The sequence below is a fragment of the Canis lupus genome, chromosome 11 (assembly GCF_011100685.1).
Source record: "Canis lupus familiaris isolate Mischka breed German Shepherd chromosome 11, alternate assembly UU_Cfam_GSD_1.0, whole genome shotgun sequence".
In the NCBI taxonomy this organism is placed as follows: Eukaryota; Metazoa; Chordata; class Mammalia; order Carnivora; family Canidae; genus Canis; species Canis lupus.
Genome location: NC_049232.1, coordinates 55,586,964 through 55,613,523, shown reverse-complemented (window position 1 = coordinate 55,613,523; position 26,560 = coordinate 55,586,964). Strand labels below are relative to the sequence as shown.

The following is a 26,560-nucleotide window of genomic DNA, read 5'->3' as shown; positions in this document are numbered from 1 at the left end:
CATGGCAAGAGCACCCACTATCTGCAGGGGAAGGGAGGCAGGGAGCAGAGTGGCCAGTGCAAGGATGGTGAGAGCAAGTCTTCAAGGTCATCAAGGAGGACCCCAAGGAGGCAGGCCAGCCTGCCAGGCCATATGGGAGGCTCTGTGCTGCTTTTTGAAGATGGGGTAGGTTTTGCTTGCACAGATTGAGGAAGAATGAACAAAGTCAAAGTGAAACATGCAGGAATGTGCAGATGGCTGGACCAGGGAGGACAAGGAGTAAGGCTGGAAAGGTCAGAAGGTTTTGTGTGTGTTGTGTGTGTGTGTGTGTGTGTGTGTGTGTGTGTGTATACCGGGCAGGAACGTCACCGGAGTCCCTGAGGAGAGCCAGGCTGTGGGGAGATCCCTTGAGCAAGTGTAGGGATGACAGGTCCAGGGTGGGACACTGAATGGTTGGTTGGTCTCAAGGGGCCCGCCCAAGAGGCCCAAGATGTGGGAACTTGGATTTCCTCAGCTTCATTTCTTCTTTTTCTTTTTTAAAAAATATTTGATAGACAATGAGAGGGAGAGAGTGAGCACACAAGCAGGCGGAGTGACAGGCAGAGGGAGAGGGAGAACCAGGCTCCCCTCTGAGCAGAGAGCTTGACATGAGGCTCAATCCCAGGACCCTGGGATCACGACCTGAGCCGAGGGCAGATGCCCGATCCACTTGAGCCACCCAGGCGTCCCCATTTCTTCTATCTGCCACCTACTGAAGCACTTGCATTGTGGAGAGCTCTGGATTTCAGAAGTCCCCATCCACATGAGGGACCCTTGGAGATGAGCTTCTCCCAAGTCCAATAGACTCGGTCCCATAGCCCTGTTAGCTCTCTCACCCTGGCCTAGTATTCTCTGGGAAGAGCACAAAGTGGGGAGTGAAGTCGGCCTTGCTCTGCACTCTAGGATTTTGTAATAGTCACCCTGAGCCTCAATTCCCTCATTTGAAAGATGGGGTCAGAGTCCTTACACTGCCTCCTAATAGATGCAAGATAATAGATGTGAAAGAGCCATACAGGGCAGCCCAGGTGGCTTAGTGGTTTAGCGCCGTCATCAGCCCAGGGCATGATCCTGGAATCCTGGGATCGGGTTCCGCATCGGGCTCCCTGCATGGAGCCTGCTTCTCCCTCTGCCTGTGTCTCTGCCTCTCTCTCTCGCTCTGTGTCTCTCATGAATAAAGAAACATCTTAAAAAAAAAAAAAAAAAAAGAGCCATACAAATTATAGTATGCCAGGGACACACTGGGACCAGCATTTCTTTGGTCAGCAGTGGGGCTCAGGATGGGTCAGACTGGAGCTAGTCAGGCCTGAGCATGGGCAGGGTGGTTGTAGGTAGGCTTTGGACAGGTAGCTATGGGAAGGCACTGGGTGACTTCAGAAGCAGGGAAACAATGGGCCAATGTCCCAGCAGGAAGGGGGCCTAAGGGCCAATCAGAGACAAGCAAGAGATGCCCCAGTCACAGGAGTGGACAAAGCCAAGGGCCTGACAGGGGTTCCCAACCCCATGGGCTGGCTGGGGTCCTGTGGACCTCTCAAGTTTCCACAGGGTCCTGCCATCCCCTCCCTGAGTGCCCCCATGCCAGGCTGACTCCTCTAAGATGCCTGTTTCTCACCTACCTTGCTTGTAGGTACATGGCTGTGCAGAACCCTGGTCACATGCACCTTAGCTTAGTTGGGCACCAACAGAGGCCACTGGCACAGTCTGTCCTCAGCTCTTCTCAAGAAGCTACCCATCACAGGCGCCCAGCACTTTCACACTCAGCAGAGAGAATAGGCAAGGCGCTCCCGATTTACAAATGGGAAAACGGAATTCCAGAAAGCAAGGGTCCTTTTCAAGTTCACCAAGGTGGTATATGCAGGGCTGCCTCCCTCAGTGTGAAAAGATGAATGGTGACAGATGCTATTTGCCTGTCCTAAGTGTTTCATGGTTTCCATTCTGAAGACTTTAGCTGTTCTCACTGTCCTGAACCTCCCGAACCAGCGGGGTACAGTTAGCCAGGCTCTACTTTGCTCCCAGACCGAGGAGGAAGAAACAGGCCCACTTTCTCATAGAACAGGGTCAGGAGCCAGAGGGCCCTAAAGAGGTGCACTCCCATGGAGTGGACGCTTTGGATTTGGGCAGAGCTGGCTGAGAAGCCGGCTAGTGACTGGCTGCGTGACTTTGGGGAGGGTACTTCACCTCCAATCCCTTTAGATTCCACATCTGGAAAATGGGGATTATGGTGTATTACTTCACAGGGGCTAGAAAGGATCCTCCTTTCTCAGTACGTGGCCCTCTGCTCCTTCTGACTGGAAGCTTTAGTGCCCTCTAGTGCCAGATCTACAACATGCTCATGCCAATGAGTCTGTGACGCTGCTTCCAGAACTCACAGGAACCTGACTGGTAAGACGGATTTCCTAGTATTCCTACTGTTTTTGGAAGCCACCTCATTCACAGGCACTCCTGAGAGTGCAGCCCTCATCCGGCCTTGTCCGGATAACTGTTAACAGCCTCCTCACAGGTCTCCTGCTACTGCTGTAGCCCTTTTACTCCACCAGCCCAAACAAACCCTTGCTACTCCTCAGAAGGGCTCTGGGGTAATGGGGAGTAAAGCATGAGTAACTACTAGTGTCCCTGTTGCTGCATAGAACCTGGAGTGTATCCCATTTAGATTTGTACAGCCAGAACAGAACTCTAAACTCCTTTAGCTCAGGCCCCATAGTTTCCATTGAGGAACTGGAGACTCACAGGAGGGAGTGGCAGTGGAGGGGAGTCAAATACCAGCCAGTGGCCAAGCTAGAGCTAACACAGAATTCTGGATTCTCAGTGAAGCCCTCCTCCCCACACTCCACTCCTGCTTCTCCAGGTTTGAGGTGGAGCCGGGCCATAACGAACACCCCCACCCCTCACAAACTCCTCCTGACGTGGGGTGAAGTCCCTTCTATCAGACAGAGTTAACTCCAAGGGTAGTTTCCTTTTTTCTGTATGCCCTCTCAACATCCCTGGGACAAGTTATAAGATACTTGGTCAGAGATTATGAGGCTGACCTAATTGGCTCTGGGAAGAATTTCTACACTTGCTGCAATCTTGATGGTTTTCCTGCAGAGCCAACTCTTTGGCCGACCTAAGCTTAAGTCTAAGTCAGCTGGTAACTTGACTCCCTTCTCAAACTGTCAACACAGCGGTATCATCCGCCTCATTAAAATTGATGTCAGCACCACTTGACAGGGCTGGAGAAAAGGGAAGGTCATAGCCTAAGGGTAGAACTACTCTCGTGGTTGATCTCACCTTTCTCTGGGGGTAGGGTAGCGCCAAATAGAAGGCCAGAATGGAAATGTGGACTCTGCCGTAGCTACCCTCATGCGGGCACTAGTCAGGAGTCCCCATGGTGGTAATGGGGGTGGCAGCTAGTACCTCTCACAAAATGCTCTGCACTCCCGTCAGAAGTAGCCAGCACTCCTGGGCTTGGATTCCTGGAGCTGAATGAGTCAACTGAAGGTAAGAGCACCAAGTTGAAAACAGGGCCATGTGGTTTCTAGCCTGGGTTCTTTAACTTTTACCAGGGACCTCGGGCCAGTCCTTGACTCACATTCTCCTGTACCTGTTTCCTCATCTGTACAATGAGTATGGATTCTTTTATTTTTAAAGGAGAAATGCTTCAGGTGCAATGACATTCCAACATATCACACAGGAAGAGCAGCTGCTGTGGCTGGGGAGCAGGTGTGTGAAAGACACTCCTACCCCGCACCCACCCTGCACCAGCTATCTAGCCCAACATAGTCCCCAACCAGCTTAGACAGTTTATAATTCATTCACTGCAAAAGCTAGAAGCAAACCCACTCCGAGGGCCTCCTTCAGATGGGAGACAACTCCAGAAATATGGTCCACTCTGTGACATCATCAAAAAGCTTGCTTCTCAAGAATTTAAAAATAGTCTTTAGTCAAGAGCAGCTGAGCCTCAAGGCCCTCCCAGAAGTCAGCATGTCAAAGCCTTCTGGAAAACCCCATTTTAGAAGAAAAATAGGATAGAAATGAAAACCTGGCTTGATAATTTCCTAGACATCACTGGCCCCATGTAGCAGGTCAAAGTGACAAAGTGAATGCCCAATAAAGGTTGAACCTTCAAAGGCCCTCTAGAAGGTCCCAAATTACCACTGCAGTCTCACCTGCCATTCCTGCATTTCCCACCCTTTGGGCAAACTTGCCCCTTTGAACCTAAATGTACTCAGTAGTTGCTCACCTCAGACCCCTGCTCTGTCACGCTCCTGCCTCCTTTCCCCAGGCCTTTTCTAAAGCCTATTTCTAAATCTGTATCCGCAGCATGTGCAACTCAAATATTTTCCTTCCTAGAAGACACCCCCAATCCTTCCAGTTTGATGCTCCTTTCCAGCCTCTGAATTCCCCCTAACACTTACCGGACCTCTAGTTACAGGTCCTAGTAAGTATCACTCCTGTCTATCTTCTCTTCCTACTAGTTACTGTGAACACCCAACAGCTGGCTTGTTTCTGCTCCAGCCCTCTCCCTCTTGTCCCACCAAGGAAACTGGCCCAGCCTAGGTGCCTGGTAGATATTGGAAAGTTCTGTTAACATGAAAAAGCAAGAAAACAATCATCCAAAGTTACTGTTGGATATTTGGCAATACATGCAAAACTTGGCTACAGAAGAAACTGCTTTATAATGTATCTAAGATTTGCCAAATGGCAAAGGCCTTGTGGCTGAGAAAAATTTAGTACCTGTTAAACCAGAAATCCAATTTAACTTTTTTGGAATTTCCTTTGCAAAAAGCAAACCCTAAAGCCCAAACACTTCAATTTTAAAGTACACACTGTTTGGGGGCGCCACTGACACTACATAACTTTTTCTAGATATAAATTCAAATTAGATTCCAATCTTTAACACTACTTTTATGCATAAGACCCCTATACTCATTCCAATGAAGATTTACTAAAACAATCCTTAAATCTTCTACTATAAAAAATATCAACAAAGTCACACATCTATTAAATGGTTGAACCACTGAACACACAAACTGCAGAACATCTTACCCCTCCCCCAAATCCCCTTAAGAATAGAGAAAATTTCCATCTTCTGGAAAAGCCAAGCTGACCTTGGGCAGTGCCTACCCGCTTCCTTGGCAAGGCTTTTCACATGTCATTCCTCCTTAGCACGCCTGTCTTGATAACAAACCATACTCTGTTCACTTGTCAGTCAAACCCTACATGTTTCAGCCTTGATGCAAAGCCCATTTTTTTTCTTCAGACCTTCCTGTCATGGAGGGTCACAGACCATCAGTGCTACAAGAGACTTCAGAAGCCATTTGGTCACACCCCCTCAATTTTACAGATTGGGAGGTGATCCAGAGGTCAACACAAGGTCACACAGGAAATTAGTGGCAGAGGCAGAATTAGAATTAGGATCTCCCAGAAACCAGTATTAATGCTTTTCCTTTATACTGTCCTATTTTTTCTTAATTCATCTATTACTTTAGTCTAACAATTTTCCTGGCTTTCAGGGGCTCTAGAGCACGGAATTTCAAACGTTTTAAAAAGCCTACTCCCACAGTAGAGAAAGGAGGAGAATCAGATTTAAGTGTCCAAAGATCCTATATACTTGTGCATTTCCCCTCAACAACCATTAATATAAAAATGTCATAGAAACCAGTTCTTTAGTGTTTTCACATGAGCTTACAATTAAAGTCTAATTTAAAAATGTAAGCATACAACTAGGCTTTACCAAAGAGGAACGTGTTTATTTCACTTAAATTCTTAAAAATACTTTTTTGGCAGTTGACACATAAAATGTCCTAATGTAAAAAAATTTCATTAAAAAGAAAAGAAAAGCATGAAAAAACAGACCCAAAATGTTAAGATTTTATTTACAAAGCTTCTTTGTTGTACAGAAAGTAAAAATGCTGTTACAGTCTCGGTGTAACTGGAAGCCACAATGGCTGGCTCACCAATCACAACTCTCCACGCTACAGCAAGTCTGACACGAAAACCTAACAACGCTTACAATTTTGTGGGGTGAAGTCCCCAAGCTTGGTGGTGAATTTCCAAGAGGGGCTAAATAGAGGAAGGTGGAATGTCACAGGAACTATTCTTTGGCTCTTTGGGTGGGTGGGTGTCCTGGGGTTTGTATCACAGCTACCTTTTTTTTTTTTTTTTAAACAGCTACCAAATCCATATGAGCAGTCCAACCAATACTGAACAGTTCTTTCTTTGCAAGTTATTTGGGGTTTTAATCATCTTCTCCTTCATCGTCTGTTTCTCTCTTCCTCTTTTCACCTTTCCCACTTTCTTCCTCCTCTGCACAACAACAAAAATTCACTTTGAGACAACTGGAAAGGTATTTGCCTAAGTTACTGCTAACAGAGGTAACAACAATGAACTTCTGATGGTTGGGAGACTTAAAAAATTGTAATCTTGATTAGATTGGAGATTGCCGATTTTAAGAGATATTAACTAAAAAAGCAGAGACCATTGAACGAAAGTCAAAATGCACCGTAGCATCTCAAATGATAGCAAAGTTAACGCAGTTTTCTCCATTTTAATTTGCTGTCTTTAAGTTGACTCAAATTGTAGCAAATGAATATTAACTCAAAAGGTTTTTTCCCCAACTAGTAAAAATTCATGGCTATGTCAATGAAATTACCTAAACTGCAGGATGTTCCAAAAAGCTCCCTGAAGTGAAGGCAGGTACTGAACCCTACCTTCAGTGCAAATTTAGTTCAATGCGTGGCACAGAGAACAGATGCTGAGAAAGCAGGAACCAATGGAAAGCAAAGCAAATAATCTGGTACTCTAAACCCGCCCAGGTGTATGAATCTATACTTCCAATGAGTAATAAATAAATAGAGGTTTCACTGGTTTTAGCTGTGGTAGGGAACTTAAGAAATAACAGTAATAAAGTTGTAAAGGTGCTATTTATACATTCTGCAAAAGTTATGATCTAGTTATTTTAGACTTTAGTGAAAGAATTCCAAAACCAGAAATCTCATATCTGGAAGTAACCCAAATGATGGGGTCTAAAAACATACTCCAAGTGTGGGACTGTGGGTGGCCTCGCACCTGCAGAGAGGCATTATCAGTCACTGAAGAGCAGGAAATCTGGGCCAGCATAGGTGCACTGACAGTGCTACATAAGCCACTGTGAAAGCCACCAAGGCAAAGAGAATTTTTTGTTCTCTGTAGTTTCACAATCTAAATTAACAGACATTTTCTTGTGTTTTTAACTGAGGAGGACCTAAGTGCATACATCATACCCACCTTCATCTTCATCTTCATCCTCATCATCTTCATCTTCATCAACCTCTCCATCATGTCCAAATTCTTCTTCCTAAAGAATAGTAAACAGCTCTATTAGCTTAATTTGCCAAGATGAGAAGTACAGAGAAAAAGATAATTTGCCAAAAAATTTAACAATTCATCAAGGAGAAAACTTTTAATATTATCTTTATCTAATGTCCTGAAATCTGTTCATTTTTCTGAATAAGCTTAAATTAAGATTTTCTTTAAAAACTGCTTTTCAGGGTCGTCTGGGTGGCTCAGCTGGCTAAGTGTCTGCCTTCAGCTTAGGTCATCTCAGGGTCCAGGGAATCAAGCCCCATGTCTGGTTTTGTGCTCAGCAGGAAACTTGCTTCCTCCCTCTCCTAGTCCCCCCACCCCACTTGTGCTGTCAAATAGATAAATTAAAAACAAAAAACTGCTTTTCAGAAGTAAGCATTTTGTCAGACATGTTTAATTAGCATACTATTTATAATGGATAATTCGAGAAGTGATTTTAAAATCTTGAATTTCAAAACAGAATTTCTATATTCCCATTCTTACAAAAAGATTCTTTTAGGAACTTGATTTCATTATTACCTGTGAGACTGCACAAACTGCTCAGCCTTAGTTTTTTCCTACTACAAAGCAATGTGCTTTTTGATATCTTATTTTCTTTGCCTGTTTTGACAATTTCCTTGAGGTTTGTCAAAATCAAGTCACTCCTTTCTCCTGTCCTTCTACGACATTCAACTCCTCATAGATATTGTATCACTGGGTTGCCCATAAACTAGACTACTTGCTCTTTCAAGGCAGGACCACATTGTTTAACTCTGCGTCCTCAACTCTTTAAAACAGCAGGCAGAAGATGTATTTACTGAATTAAGCTGAACATACGAGAACAAGTTCAGGCTTGGTAAACATACCCTTCCCTTCAACACAACCAAGGGACAGACATACCACCAGTTCTCAACATTTCCAGTTTTCTCACCCTATGGAAATGACACTACACTCAATTCATTACTTCTTCCCAATAAGTTAAAAGGTCAAAACTTTACCCGCAGAGCCAAGTACCATGTCTAATTAGTACCCTGTAAGCACTCTACTTAGAATTTACTAAAAGGTGGACAAAAAGGAAACCAATCAGACTATTAGTCTATTTACAAGTTTACTATTTTCATCAGAAGCCTTTACTTTTTCTTAAAAAAAAAAAAAAAAACCTTCCACATTTTCAACTACAAATAGGAAACAGAGCTGCAAACACATTTGCACCAACCTCTCCACTGACTTCGTCTTCATCCTCTTCCCCTTCTACATCTTCATCTTCATCTTCATCCTCTTCATCATCAAACTCTTCCTCCTCACCATCCTCATCTTCCTCATCCTCCTCATCTTCTCCTTCTGCAAGTCCAAAGGAATTCATTAAGTAACCCTGAAGGCACACCTGCTAAAGTGCCAGGGCGCTTTCAGTTGGTGGCCGGACAAATGCTGAGCTACCTCAATGCCTGGGAAACCCAGGCACTGCACTTGTCCCTGTCCTCCCAGCTGGTTGCAACTCAGTCCCTTCGTCCACCAGGGTCCCTTTACATCTGGAGGCCAAGAGTACTGATGGACTAGCTGTGCACTGCAACAGTTCCTGATGAAAGGATAGAATCTCTGGAATTTGCTTCAAGATAAGGAAAGGGGGCGTGGGTAGGGGTTGGGCACCTATAAAACCAGTAATCGTTGAAGCTCAATGATGAGAACATGAAAGTTAATTTTACATTATTTCTATCTTTGTCTGAAATTTTCCACAGCAAAAAGTTACCACACCCCCTACCCACCAAATAAATGACAAGGAGCTCCTTCTCTGAGGTAAGGGTACTGCCACAAAGCCAGAAGCCAGAGGGGGAACCTGACAAACAGTGGTAAGCAGCCTGTGATGGGAGGGTCAGGGTGGGTGGAGAAAGGGGCTGGCTCTGTCACCTGCACCCGTGTCTCTATTCCACCTCCTGGTGCAGGGCCAGAGACAAGCAGTTCTTACCTCTCCTGCTCTGGGAGCCTGCAGCGCTGCCCTGCTTCCTAGCCTCTGCGCATTCTTCCCTTTCTTCTCCCTTGGCTAACACAGATTCAAACCTTTGGTTCTCAGCTTAACGTCACTTCCTCAAGCAGACTTACCAGGCCTCCTAATATGCTCTCACATGAGCACCTGACACTTATCCATTATCACAGGCTTTACTCACTTGTGCTTATGTAACATTTCTCAGTAGACCGTAAACACCAAGAGGATGTGCGCCATGTCTGGGTTTTCTTTTCAAAATTATATTCCATGATGCTTGGCACATAAAAAATGCTCAAATTTGTTGCCTGACTGAGCTGCTCTCCACCCTCCAAGGAATTTCCTTACAGGCTCTTGCATACATGGCCATTCAACCTGTTTAAGGTAAACTTAAATAGATAAAAGAGTGTTTTCAGGAATAACTGAGAACCTTCAGTGAAGGGAGTAAGTGATGTGAACATCTTAAACAAATTGAGACATCCTAGTCTGTGTCCACTTTACCATCCTACATCCCATCATTTTTTACCATCTCAAATCTGCCATAAATCTGCAAAGATGCTGCCAGCGTATTACACCTTAACTGCATCCAAGTTACCTAATGTTTTCCTTAACTTTTCTTGACCATTTTTTTTTATCTTTAAAGAAAAGACATTTAAAATAATGTCTCTGCCTCTATGTCTATCATAAATAAATTTTTAAAAATCTTAAAAAAAAATACAGCAAAACCATAAATTCCAGCAACGTCATGAATGTTAGGAGTAACTTTTCTTCATGCTGACTTATGTGAAAGCTGATCACTCTGCTTCCTTTAAGCCACTGGAGAGGCGAGAAACTCTTTATCTGAGTGGCTCAGAGACAGTGAGTCATGGTGCAAGGAAAAAGCACAAGCCCATCAGTAAAGAAAGCTATTTTATTTACATTTGGCTCTAACAGACAGATCCCTAGTTATCTATGAAGTGCTCGGCCTTGTGAATAAAGATGAAAAAGACCGTTCCTACCCCAGAGGAACATAGCATAATTGAAAGAGACAAGGATAACAGAGAGTGAAAGACGACCAAAGAGGTAAGCAAGGAGGTGCTTTCACACACAGGAACCTAACCTACTAGCTTCTGGGCACTGGGACATGCAATCTGGAAGTGTTGACAAAGCAAAGTTTCTAAGAATTAAGTCAGACAGTAACCAAGAAAAGGGAGCAACGAACATGGCAGGGAGACACAAGATGATAGTCCTTTTAGTAAACTGTGAAACTACAAATATTTCAGTGTGTTAGGGCACACAGCCTCCAAAATCAAGACTAATTAACTAACCATTTTTATGTGGAATCATTTGAAGGCTTCAACGTTCTAAGAATTTATTAAAATTAAACAGAGGTCCTAGCTCCAAATTTAATGGAAATGCCTACACGCATGGATATTATTTTTTTCAATGACAAAAACATTCAATAGCTTTATCATGACCTTTGATAGGCAGAAATTAGGTTCTCTGGATGTTACACCCCCTCACCTTCATCCTCCTCTTCTTCATCCACACCATCCACTTCGGCATCTGAGTCAGGGGCTTCCCGATCCTCTCGGTCATAGCCATCCAGGTAGGTCAGTTGGGGCAGGAGCTTGAAGACACTCTCTCGGTAGTCATTCAGATTAGTAACCTCACAGTTAAACAAATCCAGGCTTTTCAGGTATTCCAACTTTTTCTGAAGAAAAGGATCAAGAAACATACTTTCTAAATCAAAGGAACACCAGCAACAAAACCCATCTCCTGAAGACGTAAAATTCTAGGCACTGTATTCATTTAGCTGCTACCAATTCAGCTTTAAACACAGGAAAACATTTCAAGTCCTTTGCAAACTTTATAGTAGGCCACTAGATTTAGCTTATACAATCTACCTTCTGCATTTACCTTCTCAGAGAACTGTCCTTTTCCAGCAATATTAGTAAGTAGTTTTAAGAAAAATGAATTTGGAAAATACCAAACTGGATCTTTTCACAATATGAGACAAATCAGAGTTTTAATAAATTTAGTTCAAAACTAAGTTTTAACATTCAAGTAATCAAATGGCCAAAAGAACTGGTCTTCAATGCTCTGGGGTGGCCAGATGGGGAAAAAAAATTCAATTAATCAATTCAATCTTGAGGTACTTGAGATTTCTATTCAAAGACATAGATGTGAAACACTAGAGAATGGCATATAATAAAGTAAGAAGTGTAGTGATACAGTTATTCTCCAGGAAGAGAGGATTGGTACAGGCTGGGGAAAAGGAAGGGGCATGCAGAGTTGAAACTTCAGAAGGAGACAAACAATACTCTTTTTAAATTTGGGACCTTTCTGATGTAAAACTCTTCTGATTTTACCATACCCTGAAATTTTGCTGCAATAGCTCATTTGTTTAGAACTTTGGTTTAATCCATCTAAAATACAAAACACAACATAGTTGAGATCTGAAAGCCTGGGCTGAGGAAAGTTTTCTGAGTAACAAAGTGGGTAAGAAAATGTCCATGTATTTTACTCAGATTCATTTGCTTTTACAACCACGTACTAGTATTTCAATCAAACTCTAGTAGGTTGTCAGTAAGGGTGAAGGGAGACATTGGGAGGACAGAGATAGTAGTATATTACAAGCAAGTAGGAGAGAGCAGCAGGAAGTAACAGCAGACCCTCTTAGGAAAAAGAGGGGCAAGTGCTTAAAAAAGCAAACATAAAACATCAATATGTAGCCTGGTGCCCTCTAGAAAAAGGTCAATGAACCTGGAGGGCATATAGCTTCATAAATGTCACTTTTAAGGGTTCTGAATCAGGAGAAAAGGCTTGGTATTCAAGTCTTGAGATATCAAGACTGAAACAAAAAATTAAGAGGCTCTCCACATGAAGTAAGTTGCAAAAAAAAATAATTGTTTAAAGGCTTTGATGCTTTACTGGGAAAACTATTTTAACATTCACAAGGACCCAGGAAGAAATGCAGATGAAAAAAACCTTGCCTTCAGGATTGAGGTATCTTAGTGATTCCAAAGAGTTACAAAATGATTTAAAAATCTTCACCCTAAGCAAGGCTTGACAAAATATAATTGGCCCATCCTGGTCCACTGCCTGTTTTTGTAAAGTAAGTTTTATTGTAACATAGCCACTTCATTTGTTTATGTGCTCCGAAGAATATCTTGCCCTAGAATATTGGCAGCACTGACAGACTGTATGGCCTATAAAGTCTATAGGATCTTATCATCTGGCCCTGTAGAAGAAGGGCTGCTGACCCCTGCACTTAGAGAATCTCCATCTTCCTGGTCAAAGAAGAGGTTCCCACCACTTGTTTTATTTTCACTGAGCAGCCCTTGGGAACAGAGAGGCAGGCAGGGAACACAGAGCAGGGTTATGGCAACAGGCAAATGCACTCCTCAAAACACCAATGTATAAGGATCCAAGAGTTTGTGGATCAAATAATGTGCTTATGTAAGTTAGTCTCCTGAGGTCTTAAGAAAGCTGTCCCCAGCCCTTCTAATCACAGGGAGAGCTGCTTTTATGTTGTGTTGCTTTCAGATTAGTTCCCTACTGGGCAGGCCCTGACCTCCAGATGCCCAGGTAGGCCTTCTTGCCAAAGAGGGAGAAAATGTTGAAACACCACCCCAGACAACTAGCTGGCACACTGGGAACTCTTTTCTCTTCCCAAAAAGGTTGACTCTATACCAGCTAAAATATGACCACAAGTAAATTTAGGCAGCTTTCCCAAAGTCTAAAAATTCTTCACTCAAGGGAATGAGCCATTTACTTCTCAAAATTATTCCCTAGGAATGGATGCACAAAAATGCATACAACCCCCGATCCTTCAAGCTCTACAGTGCCTCAGGCCCCTCCTATAGTTCCAGGCCACAGGGCCTCCAATGCCCACCTATTTTTGAAACTCCACGAATCTGTGACATTTTTGGCTACCTCAGGAAAGGACCCGTTATTAATAATTCAAACATGCCAAAACAGTTTGCTAGTAAACGAAGTGAAAGCAAATAAACAACAAAATTCCAAGTAACTGTAGTACTCTAGAATTGTTTATAGTAATAAAATTGTGCTTTAAGGCCCAAAATATACTACCCACAGATTATTAGGATCCCGATGTAATGTGAAAATACTGCTTTAAAAAAAAAAAAAAAAAAAAAAAAATCAAAACCAAAAACACCCCCAAAAATCAGAATTCTACCATACCAGAAATTTGGCCTAAAACTAATAGGCTAGCCATAATAAACATTAAACATTTTATTAACAATAATTTTGCTTGCCTTCTTAGAATTTAGAAGGGCTTTGGGGGATGGTTTGGATGGCCCAGGTCTCTTAAAAAAGGTGTCCAAGGAAGTTTGAATTGATGCCTTCTTTGTCTCTCGATTAATGTCCCTGTAGCAAGCAGAGGCATTCACATCATTGCATTGACTTTAAGAACTGGGCTCAAAGTAGACGGTGTTCAAAATGTACGTGGTTAATGAGGATGAGGATGGTGTTGTTCCCACTGAAGAATACTTTCAGAAGACAAAATGGACCCAACATTCCCCCCACTTCACCTTCTCCTACAGTTTTATTTTATTCCAAGAGACAACTTCAGGAGACCTACCTAACACCCTCAAGCACCTGAACAGTAAGTAAGTTCAGGAGAACGGTGGGAGCTCAGGCTTTTCTAGATGCCCCTGGGTATGCAGCATTGTGGCTATGTCACTGGCTAGCTAAGTGTGTGACTCTGGACAAGGGATTCAGACTCTCCCAAGCCTCAGCTTCCTCGTGAGTAAAATGAGGGCCATGTTATTTCTTTTCTCTTTGTAGAAATGTTTTTTGAGGATTACTAATGAAACAGAATACATAAAGCATCTACTACAGTGTATGGTACACAGCAGATCCTCCAAAACTGGTAAATACAACAATGATTATTTCCCATTCTCACTGTCCTGGGGGACCAAGACTTTCACAGCTACCAAAGAGCCCTCATACATCATGGACCAGGTCAGGAATGCCCAAGAAAACAACTCCCGTACAACGTTTGCTTCTGCTCTGCCTCTGTGTGCTAGGACACTGACAAAGGCTTCTGGGTGAAGCATCAAAGAGGACTTGAGTTGCCATGAGAATTAGGCAACAGGCCAGTGATCCCACATGGGAAGGTACTGCATGACACTCTGTTCAGGAAAAAAGGGGTTGTTAGGCTCACGGTGACCCTGAATCAATAGGCCTACCATTGATATCTAAACAATAAAGAAAGGCTCAAGGTAGCCTGTCTAACTGGGAGACACCAGCACTTAATTTAGTGCTCCTTTTGGAATTCCCAGTTTAATGTCAATTTGGGTATGGAATACATATGTAGGTAAAAGAACAGGTCCCAAAAGCAGTGGAAAGAATGGCAGAGTTGGATTTGAATCTCAACTTTATAATTTATTCTGTGGCCACTGAGTAATTATTTAAGCTCTCTGAACTTGGTTTCCTCATCTCTAAAAGGGGGACAGTCTGGGTTATAGGAGTATACAATCGGCAAATGTTAATGTCCTTAAAAACAGCAAAACTCAAATGTTTACTTAAACATTGGAAACAAGGATTGGTTTAGAGGTAAAGAACTAGCAAAAAGGAAGGAGCCCAAGTATCTGGATGTACCTATAATCCAAAAAAGGGGCAAATACAAGATGCAAAGGTTAGAGACTCCCAGAATTTGAGAAATAGGAGCTAAAATGTAGCCCACTTAATGAAATATATAAATAAAGGGATTTGATAAAGGCAATTTAACCTACATTGGAGCAGAGCCTTAATTATTGATTGGGGGTAAAAGATGCTATAGTTCTGGCAGGAAATCCTCTTTGTTAAAAGAAGTCACAAATTAACTCTATCTTCCCTTGAAATATCAACAGCATTCTGTACAAGTTAGGTGAAATCCAAATATTTTAATATACTGTGACATCAGAATAGATATAGTAGAAAAAATGCCTATCCTCTTGGGTTTTGCTCTTCTGGACCCTGAGACAGTTCCTATCTGCTTGTATAACCCTCTCCCAATATGTTTACAAGATGAATTAAATGGAAACACTGACTTTATATATACGTAAAAACAGAAAACCCATAGGCTTCTTTGGATAGTATGAAACAAGTTGGGAGTTCTATTCGCCTTATCAAAATGGAATTCGGTCTCAATGCCAAATTTATAGAATGTCACATTTAGAGAAATCAGTCACTTAACAATCTTCAATTCATAGTACTTTCCAGGTGGCAGCTACACAGAAGAGCCTGTGAAGCTGCTCCATACATTATATTAACCTCTCCATCCAGCTCTTTTCTGCCCTACAGCTTACACGTGGACTGTACCCCCATTAGCACAGGCTTCCCAACTTACAAATTAAGTTAAGCACATTACTTTATTTTAGTCTCAGAACTCCTAAGAAAAGGCAGAGCTTATTATCCTCCCTGCTTCATAAGTGAGGAAACTGAGGCCCAGAGAGAAGAAGCAATTTGCCCAAGGTCACACAGTAAGCCTGTAACCCAACTGGCACTTAACTTTTTATAGCTTATCCCAGGAGGAAGACTAAGGATTCTGGGGTTCCCATGCAAACTTAAGGCAACAGTGATCTAGCTGGGGCACAAGATCAATCGGAAGACCTAAACTTATTGGAGCTGTCCTTGGACTCTAATTCATATATGATTATAATTCATCTATAATTCAGATATGCCATCCAGTATGAATAGCTTTTTTTATAAAAGTATAGAATTGCCTGGCCAGTTTGAGGGGGAAAAAATTAAGATAAATATTTAAGTCTTTGGTGAATATATGAAACTTAAAAAGGAAAAAAAAAGAAAAGAATTCCCCTTTGAAGGAAACCACTACAGTATCAGGCAGGGAGAGCAAAGCCACAGGAACACATAACTAGAGAGGCCCTGATCTTTAAAATTTCTACAAGTATTATAATAACAACCACCACCTTCTTGATTATTATTTCCAAACATTTCCCTCACTATAAAGAAATATGAAAATGAAAATGACCAATAAGTCCTGGTTTCCAAGTTATCACTTACTTACCAAAGGTTCCAAGGTGCTGATATCTTTCAGTTTATTTCCACTTAAGTTTAAATGTGTAAGATTTGGAAGTTTTTCTGCTAACATGTCCAGACCTCCAAAGATTCTATTGTCACTGAGCTCAAGCTGCAAGAGAATATACAACATACATACAAATACACACAGAGAAACACATCATTAAGGCATTTTAAGTAGCAAATATAGTTCTTAAATACTTATCAAGATCAAATAAACTCTGTTCCTATTAGGGCATGTTTGTTCATTTTGTTTAATTAAATCCAGATAAGTAGTCTACAGGTCCTAAGAACATTTTAGGAGAGGAGGAGAAACAGGATGGATAAGAAGAGCTGCATTTCCTTAACCAGCTGCTAATTATAATAGTTTGCTCAAGATCTGGCCCCTAACATCAGTGAATCCATTTTCTAACCTAAAAAGTGGGTCAAAGCAAATTAGAATTCTTTGAGAAGTTCCAATAGTCTATACCTGCCAGGAAGGGTAAATGGTCTGTGCATTCTAAGCAGCTTATCCCGCGTGCCAAGCAAAGCTCACTATGCCCACTTGAAACCTAATCTGGTTCTGTAGAATTGACACATCGTAAGGTTCTATACCTGGAAACCACCCGGGAGTGTCGCTCTGAAGGCTATAGGTGTGGCATGGGTCCCAAAACAAGCCCTTAAAGAAGCTCCATGACCTCAGGAAACTGAGTGGGGCAATAGCTTCAGGGTTGCTGAAACCAACTCCCAGGAGGAGGCCACTTCTTGCAAAAAGCCGGCACTAGCCTTTATAAGAACCTACTCTAATTTCTTAGCGGCAGGTCAAGTAGCACAGTGAGTGGTGTGCCAATGAAGGAATGAGCCTTCACCATGGAATTCGAATCTGAAGTGAAAGAAATCGGAGCCTGGAAAAATTAGACAGTTGAGAGCATATAATTCAAGCTCTTCATTTTGCAGATGAGAAAACTCAGGCCGCACAACTGGTTTCAATTCTCTAGTTTAAGTGCCAACACAATGGCAACCGCATCTAACTCTTACACAGGCCATAAGTGCGGGGCACTGTTTGAAGCACTTGAAATATATGAGCTTATTATCTGCTCTTGCGATAACCCTGTGGAGTAGATAGAATTATTATCTGCATTTACAGATGAGGAAAATGAACTATAACTCTATAACCTACCCTAGATCACACAGTTGCAGAGTGACCAGTTACAGAGTGACCAAGGACTTGAAGCCAGGCAGGCTAGCTTCAAAAGAATTCACCCTTCCTACTATGCTATGTACTTGGAATAGCATGAAAATTTCATGTAATTTTTAGTCTTTGGTATGCAGTGAAATGAACTACATGATGCAGAACAGAGGCACTTTTAAAAACTTGAATATTTGTTGAAAGAATGAGTTTAAAAAACTCAGGTCTTCTACTTAAGGTGTTACTAAATATTTCAGAGGAAATGCATCATTTCACAACATTTTTTCCTGCCCATAGCATATTCCAAATTATCTAGTCACATTCTAGATTTATAAATACAAGTCTAGGGGGCACCTGGGTGGCTCAATCTGTTAAGTGTATGCCCTTGGCTCAGATCATGGTCCCAGAATCGAGTCCTGAAGTGGGCCCCCTTCTCAGGAGGGAATCTGCTTTTCCTTCTCCCAATGCCCCTCCCTCTGCTCAGGCTCACGCTCTCTAATAAATAATCCTTATTAAAAAAAAAAAATACGAGTCTATAATCAACAAAGACTCCAGTTTTAGCTTTCTTGAGATTTTAGTAAATTAAAACAGAAACAGAGACCACTTCCCTTGGTTGGTTAGAATATCACACATATGTAATATTCGTATCCTTTCAACATGAGTATCTTAGGGAGTAGAGATAAAAGGCAATCTGCCGAAGCACTTAGTGGCATTGTGAAATGAAATCATATGTGTAAATTTAGGAAACCTGTGACATTTACACACCAAGATTTCATTCAGAAACTGTTTCTTATTAAAAAACAATCTGTGCTCAGGGTAGGAAGAAAGTATCAGTTGTGAGCATGTCTTATCTGCCTTTTAAGTCTGATTTGTAGATCACTCCTCCCTAACTCTACAAGTGATTAACAAGACTTCAGAAGGATTTGATAAAGCCTCTATATAGATGGGTCACTGATCCACTTCTCCTCTGAATAAGTCTGATAGTACACAGACCACAGCAAATCAAGAAAATCTATCAGGATACCAGGAAAACCAGAACACAAAATACACACTAGGATCATACTAGCATCAAGTTTATGCAGATACAAGCTAGAAAGTCATCCGTTGTTTAAAGTCAACTGTTGTTTAATGGGCTAATCAGAGCTCCCGGTGTCACAAATAACCCATGTAAATATAAACGGATTACACCTGAACCTCTAAAGTAGCTGCTTAGCAGAAAGGAATAATTTACCAATTTAAAATATAACAGGATTATTCTTTCTGATAGGAAGCTAAGTTACCTGAAACTCATAAGGACTGCCTGAGCATTTCTTGCCTAAATAAGGCAAATAAGTAAAAACAGCTTATCGTTTTTAATTCATGTACTTAACCCAAAACAATTTCCTCTCAGGACTTAAGCAAGCTACTGGAACAGCCTACCTGCATTTTGCCTAAATCTGATTATAGATTTCTATGTATACCTTTGGATAAAAGTTTTGCTTAAATTCCCTAAGAAAGGGAATATCAAAACAGTAGAAAAGTTTGCTATACTTACACATATTTTTTATTATGTAATAGAAAAGGCATTCATTTAGGAAACAGGAGATAAGGGTTCTAGTTTTTGCTACAGTACTAACCTCTTTTGTAGGTGGCTTTAGGCAAATTATCGTACCTTTCTGCATCTATTCCTGTGCCTATAAAATAAGGGATAAGGCTGGAAGAGCAAAGCTTCTTCCAGTTTTGGCATTCTGGAGCTTCGAGACAGTTACAAGTACAAGAAGATGAGAAAACATTTTTCTTGAGTGTTTTTTAAAATTGGCAGTTGGAGAGAGGCAGGTGGATAGTAATTGGTTTATAATTAGACCAATAAAATGCTAACAATGAGCCATCAGCTAAGATAGGGAAATACAGCAGCTTTGTTACAATGAATTCTTGCAGTCACAACACATTTTAACTTTCTAGTCATTTAAAATTACACAATGGGTCTGAATTATCATAGACTACAAATCTGCAAATTCTTTATTGAAACTCACCCTTAATCAACAAACATAAAACATGGAGAGTGAGAGACACCTGCAGTTCCTAAACCAGAGCATACTAAAGGAGAAAACCCAGCTAACATTATAAACAATGTATAGCAATCAATAAGTAATAGCTTATTCACAAAAAAAATTATTCTTCATAACCACTATTTATCGAGCATACATGCATTATTTCTAAACATCACAGCAATTCTGTAAGGTTGGGTGGTATCACCAGTTTACGGGTGAGGAAACTGAGCCTTAGAGAGATTAAGTAACCTGCAGAAGATCACCCATCAGAGAACTGGTGGGGTTGGAATTCAATCCCAGGTATGCCCGGGTCCAAAGGCTATGTGTTTTCTGCTACACTAACTTCTTCCTTAGGGGTAAAATCATGTATGTTTCCCTTCTCAGAATGTTCTCTTGTTTATTGCTCAAGAAAAAGTACTTACCTTTTTCAATTTAGGTAGTTTGGGGAGATTTGAAACGGAAATCAAGCCTACATTTATTAAACTGAGGAACTCTAAGTTCACAAATTCAGCTGTTAAGCCCTCAATTTTCCCATCATTTGATTTGCAATTATCCAGGACAAGTTCTCGAACCTATGGATGACAATGGGGAAAAAAAGAAAAAGACAAACTTTCAAAAACATACATAAAACAAAGAACATAGCAAAAACTACAATCATAAACATCCAGCAAAAACACCCACATACAGGGACAGTCTCTACTTAGACCTAGATCACAGTTATAAATAAATGAAAAATGATTAAGCCTTTAGTAACAATACACTAATAGATACCAAGGATAGAATGTTACACCAAGGTATAAAGATTTAAACTCTTTACTTCCCAGAGACAGAACTACAATCCTTAAAATAAGTGAAGAAACTATATCCTCCTTATTCTTTTTCCCAAATCTGTTAAAGCCCAAGAGGCAGCTTTAACTATAAATGCAGAGAAGCTTCCTCCATCCCCCAACCCTGCCGCTGAGTCTCCCTTAAGGCCCAGGGGACTGACACAAGGAAAAGAGGAAATCTTTACTTTTCCTATCAAATCCCTAAGAGATTTTGGCAACATGTTTCTGCACTATACATTTCCACTTGTGGTTTTATTAATCTTTACTAAGATTCTCTTGACAATTAGAAAGGGTCAAGATGCAAGAGGCCTTAACTCAAAGATCAATTTGGGTTACATGTGAGAAAGGTATTTTCAGGAAAGAAAACTATTAGACATTAAATTAGGTTCCCTTTTCAGGCCATAAAATCTCTTTGTGGGTCCTGAAATTCAGACTTCCAATCCATTCAAGGCAATCACATCTGAAGATTTTATTTATTTTTATTTATTATTTTAAAGTTCTACAACTCAGCATGGGGCTTGAACTCCCAACCCCCATATGGAGTCACATGTTCTACAGACTGAGCCTGCCAGGTACCCCATGATTTTAAATACTGATTTTTTTTTTTTTTAAGATTTTATCTTATTTATTCATGACAGAGAGGCAGAGACATAGGCAGAGAAGAGAAGCAGGCTCCTCACAGGCAGCCTGACGCAAGACTCGATCCCCAGACTGGGATCATGCCCTTAGCGGAAGGTAGATACTCAACCGCTGAGCCACCCAGGCATCCCTAAATACTAATGAATAAACAATCTACTGCATGAGTAACTACCATAATAATACCTACTTCCATTCTTGTTCTGTGGTTGACTCTGAAACTTCCAACTTTTAAGCACATTTTTTGGTCACTTAACAGTGATGCAAATTAGCTTTAACGGCCAAAAGCACTCTTGCAGTCAATCTACCACGTGAAACAGCATTAATCAAGCATGTATATGGGAGATGCTCATATTTCTAAACTGAGACTATGAGCTAATAATACCTTCATCCTCCCATGTAAAATCCAAGGATACTACTCTAGTAATTGCTATCATTTAGGGAGAACTTCGTATTCTTCACACCACCACACCCTCGCCCCATTTACAGAGAAGGAAACAGATTTGGAGTCAGTGATACCCACAACACCACAACTTCTCACTTGCTTCTTTACTACTTCTCACTACCCTGTTTACTTCCTCCTCCTAAGCCTTGGTTTTAGTTAGGATGCATGTAGGCCAAATACATCTTTTACTTCATTCCAGGTTTCTTTACACACCTCTGCCATTTTCCCCCTTTCTGGGGCAAACAGCACATCTGAAAGTTAAGGTGTCAAGTGAGAAGTGAGCTCTAGAAACAGATGCCTGACATCATATCCTGGCTCTGCCACTTACAACCTGTGTTACCTCAGAAAAGTCACTTAACCTCTCTGTGCCTCAGCTCTTTATCTGTGGAGGTAACGGTATCCACTGCGTGGAGCTGCAGAGGAGTAGCACCTGAAATGTACTAAATGCTAAAAAAGGAACCTCTGGGGAAAGGGAGAAAGAGAATGACAGGGACCTCTGCCGTTAATTCATATTTGTGCTGAGCTTTTCATAAGCATGTATTCCTTTTGTATTTAAAAAAAGAAAAAAGTAAAACCAACCAACCATAAAAATAAAGTCAACTGTGATTGTCCACACATCTAATACAGAAATACAACTAAAATGTTCTCATTTGGTTTGGGGGATTTTCTATGATTTTATCTGACAGAGAATCCAAATTATTATACAGAATGACACTAATATTCCAAAACCCAAGTAAAGAGGGATCAGAGTTAGCCATATTGCCTCCCAGCTCACTGGGTGAAATCACCTCTTGGATATTTCTTCCAACTGGTAAAATTCCACTCTAACTAGGGTCATCAAAAACTACCATAAAGATTCAAATGTGAGTTAAAACAGGTTTGCTGAACCAAACAGCAGAATAGGAATCAAGAGGAAGGAACTGGGAAGGAAAAAAGATGTCAAATGGTTCAAAACTACAGGTTTAGTTGCTGGGTGTGGAAGTGATGGAGGGGAACTGAGGTCTGGCTTAGAGAAACAGGAGCCATGTGGCTACATGGAAATGTGTAGGGAACAGCTTTCTGAGGGGCAGATGAAATGAATACCATGAGGGATACTTAGCTGAGGTTCCCTCGGGATGTTCGGGTGCAAGTATCCCCAGAAAACAGGATGTGGTCTGGAGTGCGGAGGAGGGTCGGCAGTTCTGTATTTGGTATCATCAGGGCAGAAACAAGAGTGGAAAGGATGGATTCCCTAAAAAGAGGACCAAGGACAGAACCTTGGGGAATGCACAAAGACGACTCGAGAATTAAGGAGTGGTACCAATGGGTACCAACTGGTTTCCAACACCTGTAAAGGCTTCTGAAATAAGGCACAAGAAGTTACTGAGAAAAGGACTGAAAAAATTAGAAAACAATTTCAAAGCCCATCAACACAGGACTCATTTCCAGGATACACTGTGGGACAAAAATATGCAGAATGGATGTTCTATTTATGTATAGACCACACATTCACTTTCTTATATGTACAGAAAATCTCTCAGGAAGAGAAAAGTGAGTGGCTAGGAGACCTTCCTATATAGCCTTATTTAGCATTACAATGATGATAATATTAATCTATTAAAAGAATACACATTTTAAAAGTCACCACTAGACTTCAAGCTTTATGACAGACAAGGTCATGTCTGTTTTAGTCACCACTATACCAATATGAGAAAGAGCTTTCACAATTGTTCAATGATGAAAACTGGTCCTAGGCTTGTCAGAGTACTGCCTACAGGTTTCTGTCAGGATTGCAGGGGACTGAGCAGATGCAGCAATAGAAAGCTTGGATAAAAAGAGAACCACTTTCTGATCACAAGCATTATCAAATCAATGTAAGAAATACTTGTCACTTAATATTTTGGTATATTAATTCAGTCTTTTTTTGTATATTTCAAATACAGGTGAGCTAAAACTATTAGTATACTCTAACTCCAAATATTTTTTTAATGGCTAAAGAAATTGAGTATGTACATATATAAGTTACAATCCTCCCTGTTGGAATATATTTCCCATTTTCCCTTTTATAAATAATGCCATATCTTTTTATGTAAAATTTCCTCTGTAATCAGGATTCTTTCTCACAACCTATTGCTAGATGAAAAAAATAGACATTTGAGTCTCTATTATTGAGTTCCAAGTTCTTTATTTAAATTAGCAACCAACCGTTCTGTTATTTGTGTGACCTTTCTTGAGATGTGGAAATTTTAGGTATTTGCATTTACTTTTTTCTTGAGGATACGGTTTTAACCCTGACAAAAAATAAGCAACCCCCAAGAAACATGGGACAAAAAAAGACAAGCCATAAAAAAATACAGATTGTCACATTTAAAAAGTTGATGTTCACCTACAACGATCATTCTACTCTTGTTGGAGGTTGGGAACTCCTCCTGTGGAGAAGGCCAGGATGGATACTGGTGTAGGTGGGTTTATAAGTGGAAGAGTAAGAGTTTGGGGAATGCACACGTGAGACCTTTAAAGTTTCTCTATGAGTAGAAAATAATTTACTGGGATGAGATGGGCAGAGGATTGTATGGCTCAGCAGAGAAGGCATGCCCCTGGATTTTTCCAGGAAGACTGAAGTAGCAATAAAGAAACGTACATGTACCCCCAGAACAGAGTGCCAGAGGAACAGTAATAGGACAAGCCACTGGGGAATATGCAGAGAGCAGAGTAGGAATTACTGAAGAAAGCAGAGACCACAGGGTTCTACTTGAGGCTGTGCCCAGGGACAACATGTCTGGAAAGCCAACACTCAACAACCTTCTTCTAGCCCATCTAAACAAACATTATATGGTCTCATTCATTTGGAGAATATAAAAAATACTGAAAGGGAATAAAGGGGAAAGGAGAAAACATGAGTGGGAAAAATCAGAGAGGGAGACAGAACATGAGAGACTCCTAACTCTGAGAAATGAACAAGGGGTAGTAGAAAGGGAGGTGGGGGGGGGGGGGTGACTGGGTGACAGGCACTGAGGGGGGGCACTCGATGGGATGAGCACTGGGTATTATTCTAGATGTTGGCAAATTGAACACCAATAACAAATAAATAAAGTTCTTAATAGGAGTATAGTGAAAGGTCTGCTCTCAGGGAACTGTGTCAGCAGCATTTGAGTTAACTAAGCCTTCTCTGCCCTATTCCTTACTATGGAAGGACCCAGACTAGCTTGCAACGGAAAGAACTGTGGGCAGGGAGCTGGGGCGGGGCGGGGCGGGGGGGGGGGGGGGGTTGTTAATAATCCCATAGCCTCCCAATCTAGACCCAGAGTAAATGAGAGATTCTAATCAAGAAAAAATGGTCCGTTTCTCCTTATGTTCCAAATCCTCCCAAAGCTACTATCTAAGGAGGTGAGGTTGGGCAGGCATTTGTAAATTTGTGTGTACAAGTCAGGGAGCCATTTGTTCCAAGATAAAGTTAACTGGCCTTCTGCTTGAAGACAGATAGTTTAACTTTAGAGACCAAATTTACTCATCCCTCATTTCCCAATTAAACTAGATTTTTTTAAAGCATGAATTCAAGATAAATACTTAAAAACTATTATTATTATTTCCCATTTAGCTCTTATTTTTCTGCACCCATCAGAAAAGCAGTTCTATTTTCTACCACTTTGTAACTGAAAAATCTAACCTATACTGCAGTCAGGTTATGGTGATTGGTGTTAGGGGCCACAAAGAAAAAAAAAAAATCAAGCAATTTTTCTTTCATCCTCTCCAATTTGCTCTCACTTCCTACTCCCCTGGCTACTCAAATCAATTTTACTTAACTGGCTGGAACTAGTTGGGTAATCTTCCCCAATTTTTACAGTTATAACTGCTGTAAAGGGGGCGGGAATGTATGGAGGAATTATAGACCATTCTGAGTTATCAATTCTTTTATTTAGAAAAGACCATAGACTATATACCTGAATGTCTAGGTAGAAATCTCAAACATGCACGCATCCCCATCCTATTTTGTTTATCTGCTATTTTTGGCTTATCTGTATCTAATTTTTCCTCAATTTAGATATAATACTTATAAAATAAAAACAATTAGTTGCTATGCAACCAATGAGAATATCCCATTGTGCTGAAAAAAATTTTAAAGATGTAAAGTAGGGGAAAGCGAAAAGTGTCTCCTAGGACTACTCTTTATGGGTGAGGAGTGCCTGGTCTTCACACACAGCCCACCAGAGTCCCACAGAGGCATCCACTGAACCACAGGAACTGCCTGGCTTTCTAACTTTGAATGGAAAACTCGAACAGCAAACATCAAGGCTAGCTGTCCCTAGACAGCCTAAGTTGTTGAGGTTCTCACAATAGAGGGCCATGTTTGGTGCAATGAAAGGATGATAGCCTCGCATAAAGAACAGGTATTTTTCCCATTTGGGGATATAACTAAATTATATCTCACTACTCGTTCAGTATCTCATTTCACATCTGAAAATATCACCAATTTCTGTGGTATATATGGTATTTTCTAGCACTGCACAATTTGTTCTCAGTGAAGTAACTAACAATATTTTGTATGAAATATTTCTTAACCTGGCCTATATTTTTAAATGGTGATCCCATTCTTTTCGTAGGTTTTTAAATGCCATCTTAGGCATTTTTCCACCATGAGAACACACCTGATATGAAGAGCTGTTTTGGGCTTGGAAAAAAATCTGAATTATACATTTATTTGTAAGTCCCCTCTTAAATGTGCATACTTGTGTTTATTTTTTTTTAAGATTTATTTTTATTTATTTATGAGAGAGAGAGAGAGGGGGAGAGAGAGAGAGAGAGAGAGAGATAGGCAGAGACACAGGCAGAGGGACAAACAGGCTCCATGCCTCCATGCTGGGAGCCTGACGTGGGACTCGATCCCAGGACTCCAGGACAGCGCCCTGGGCCAAAGGCAGGCGCGAAACCGCTCAGCCACCCAGGGATACCACCCATACTTGTGTTTAAAACAAGGAATAGGGACGCCTGGGTGGCTCAGCGGTTGAGCGGTTGAGCGTCTGCCTTTGGCTCAGGCCGTGATCCTGGAGTCCTGGGATTGAGTCCCACGTCAGGCTTCCTGCATGGACCCTGCTTCTCCCTCTGCTGGTGTCTCTGCCTCTCTCTCTCTCTCTCTGGGTCTCTCATGAATGA

The 26,560-nt window shown here is 41.2% G+C and overlaps 1 protein-coding gene across 2 annotated transcripts in view; it reads right to left on the bottom strand.

Annotated features, from left to right (window-relative positions):
• Positions 1-5,847: 5,847 nt before the first annotated feature.
• ANP32B (acidic nuclear phosphoprotein 32 family member B) overlaps positions 5,848-26,560 on the bottom strand; it is a 42,375-nt gene continuing 21,662 nt past the window's right edge. For both annotated transcript variants that reach the window (XM_038552911.1, XM_038552912.1), the window contains 6 exons: positions 19,945-20,094; positions 16,314-16,436; positions 10,799-10,988; positions 8,534-8,658; positions 7,261-7,330; positions 5,848-6,300 (listed from right to left, as the gene is read on the bottom strand). In XM_038552911.1, coding sequence (XP_038408839.1) covers positions 6,233-6,300; positions 7,261-7,330; positions 8,534-8,658; positions 10,799-10,988; positions 16,314-16,436; positions 19,945-20,094 — 726 coding nt within the window. In that variant the 3' untranslated portion in view covers positions 5,848-6,232. The remainder of the gene's footprint in view (positions 6,301-7,260; positions 7,331-8,533; positions 8,659-10,798; positions 10,989-16,313; positions 16,437-19,944; positions 20,095-26,560) is intronic.